The sequence below is a fragment of the Phragmites australis genome, chromosome 12 (assembly GCF_958298935.1).
Source record: "Phragmites australis chromosome 12, lpPhrAust1.1, whole genome shotgun sequence".
In the NCBI taxonomy this organism is placed as follows: domain Eukaryota; kingdom Viridiplantae; phylum Streptophyta; class Magnoliopsida; order Poales; family Poaceae; genus Phragmites; species Phragmites australis.
The window spans coordinates 3360981-3363695 of NC_084932.1; the positions used below are offsets into that span (position 1 = coordinate 3360981).

Genomic DNA, 2715 nt, shown 5'->3' on the forward strand with positions numbered 1-2715 from the left:
AGGTTTCTTGCCTTGCTGTTCACCTCGACATGAGACAAGTTCGGTGCCGTCACATCATTATTCTCAGGGACCTCATATGGCTTGTAGACCTTTTCCCAAATTGCAAATCCCTGTGCTTGAATGTAGGTCTCCATCTTTGCCTTCCAGAACTGAAAATTAACACCATCGAAAACGACTACGAACAGGGGAGAACATGGAATTTACGGAAATGTACACGTGCAAGACTTTGCAGAGAAGTTACATAGATGGAAGTCAATCAGAAAGGCCTCCAAAGGTCAAACATCGCGTGCATGGACTATGACTATTAAACTGGACTAACCTTTTGCATGACTTGAACAAGTAAACTCTCTCTCTCTCTCTCTCAGTTGTTCTTGATACATCCTTGGAGTGTTGGCTCAGACCTCAGAAACATTCCATTTCATTTCATTCTGCAGATTACTATTCATTCTCTCCTCAATCTGCTGCGTTATCTTCCTGGGGAGAGATTCCACTAATGGAGATTATCCTTTCTACGGTCCTGGGTGAGCTGACAACTAGATCCATAAATTTCTTCATCAGCAGAAGCTCCAAGCCGTCGGCGTTGGATGTGGAGGATCGCCTCCGCAGGGTCTTGCTCCGGGCACATGTCATCGTCGACGAGGCCATGGGGCGGCACGTCACAAACCAAGCTATGCTCCAGCAGCTGGATATGTTGAGAGACGCCATGTACCGAGGCTATTACATGCTGGGCACCTTCAGATACCAATTTCTCGAGGAGGAGGACACCAAAGATCAGGTTGTGAGTCACTCTTTGTCTTTGTCCAAAGTAAGTTCTCTGAAAGGTTTATGTTCCTCCAGTAGAAATGCACAGATTTTGGAACAACTGCAAAAGTCGCTTGACGATTTGAGCTCCATGATCCTTGATGTGGGTGAGCTGGTCGTGTTCTTGACGAACTGCCCTCGCCTGTACCGCCAGCCTTACAGCATGCATCTCCTGTTGGGTAACTGCATGTTTGAACGCCAGATGGAAGCAGAACTTGTCATCAGCTTCCTGTTACACACACGACCTCATGGTGCTGAAGATCTAGAGGTCCTGCCAATTGTCGGTCCTGGCAGAGTCGGCAAGAGCACACTTGTCGCTCATGTTTGCAAGGATGAAAGAGTACGTGATCATTTTTCAGAAATCGTGTTCTTGAACGACCATGATTTGAGAGATGAGAAGTTAGCCACTCTTAGAGAGGGATGTACCAAGAAATATCAAAATTGCACATTGAACAAAGATGAGAGAATGCTAGTTGTGGTTGAGGCAGCTGGAGACTTCAATGAAGATGCGTGGAGGAGGCTGTATTCTGCTTCTAAACGGTGCTTCACAAGTGGTAATAAAATCATAATCACAAGCCGGTCTGACAAGATCACAAAGCTTGGAACAACGCAGGCAGTAGCACTGAAATATATGTCTAACGAAGCATTCTGTTACTTCTTCAAGACGCTTACGTTTGGAAGCACGGATCCGGCGATGCACCCGAGGCTTGCATATTTGGCCATGGAGATAGCCAGGATGCTGAACGGTGCCCCCTATGGCGCAAACGTCACCTCTCGTTTGCTGAGGGACAACTTTGACATCCACTTTTGGTCCAAGGTTCTGGCCTTCTTGAGAGGGTTCATCAAGTGCCATGTCTCCAGATTTGGTGAGCATCCTTCTAATTCTATGAACCAAAATAGACCTGCACATGGTAGGAGAATGGCTACACCTTCTGAAGAATTCGTGATTTATCATCATTATGAGCGCTCTTCACAAGAGGAGGTTCCCAAGATTAGATTACAAGACGTGATGTATGGAAGCGTTAAACCTCATGGGAAATTCGAGGCCCTAGGATGGAGGTCTCAGATACCGCCCTACTATAGCTATGTGTATACTTGTGAGATCCGAGAGCTAAAAGCTACATCTGCCAAGAGGAAGCGTCCTATGAAAAATGGAGTCACACTTTATTAATTCCGTCATCATCAGGTATATATAGGAGGATCTCTGAATATGATTGGATAGGGTGTCTCAAGTTACTGTATTGTCAAAATGTATGATATGTACTACCACCTGGTCATATGTAAAGTATGTTTATTGACAGAGTAATGCATGATGTTGATGCATAAATTTTAATTAGATATCAGCATCCGGATCTGGCATTCATAATTACGTTTTCTTTATGTTTTCAGCTCAACCCTGCAAGTCATTTTGTCAGCTGAGCCGCTTGGTCATGTTTGGTCACTTTCATATTTGGTTGCCAGATTGAGATGGAGCAAGTTACCATCTTCTTGTTGTAAGGCAAGCAGAGCCTCATGGGTTAAGAAGATTCGGTGTTCTACCGAATGATTTCATATGTTGTATCTATATATGCACACGACCTTGCTATCTTTCAAGCTCATGTACTAGTGCAACAGTTTGATTCAATATGATGATTGCTCTGTTTTCATGTGTATACTTGGATGAAAGCATGTTTTGTTTTCACACGAACTTAAAGGTACATTCACCCTGATTAAATATTAGATGAGAATGGTTGTTATGGCTGATGGAATCAGACAACCTTCACTCACAAACTGAAGCAACTTAATTGCATTTTGCAGCAGTGTGATCAAGATAGAGTGGAGTGTGGATCGTTTGACTACGGAATTTGAATTGGTCCTTTCTTGGTGGGCTTCAAATTCAATTTCAACATTAATGGAGACGACCTAAAGAAAATG

At 43.8% G+C, this 2715-nt stretch overlaps 1 protein-coding gene across 3 annotated transcripts; it reads left to right on the plus strand.

The window, feature by feature from the left end:
- Window positions 1-269: 269 nt before the first annotated feature.
- On the plus strand, window positions 270-2445 carry LOC133887551 (uncharacterized). 3 transcript variants are annotated; one of them, XM_062327538.1, is made up of 2 exons: window positions 270-339; window positions 435-2167. In XM_062327538.1, exon 2 carries the CDS (start codon window positions 494-496, stop codon window positions 1970-1972), a length of 1479 nt encoding a protein of 492 aa, XP_062183522.1. In that variant the 5' UTR covers window positions 270-339; window positions 435-493; the 3' UTR covers window positions 1973-2167. The 3 variants fall into 3 exon arrangements, with proteins under 3 accessions (XP_062183522.1, XP_062183523.1, XP_062183521.1); XM_062327539.1 differs by lacking the exon at window positions 270-339 and adding an exon at window positions 2191-2445 and having other exon boundaries at window positions 353-1667; XM_062327537.1 differs by lacking the exon at window positions 270-339 and adding an exon at window positions 2191-2445 and having other exon boundaries at window positions 359-1987.
- The last annotated feature ends 270 nt before the right edge of the window (window positions 2446-2715 follow it).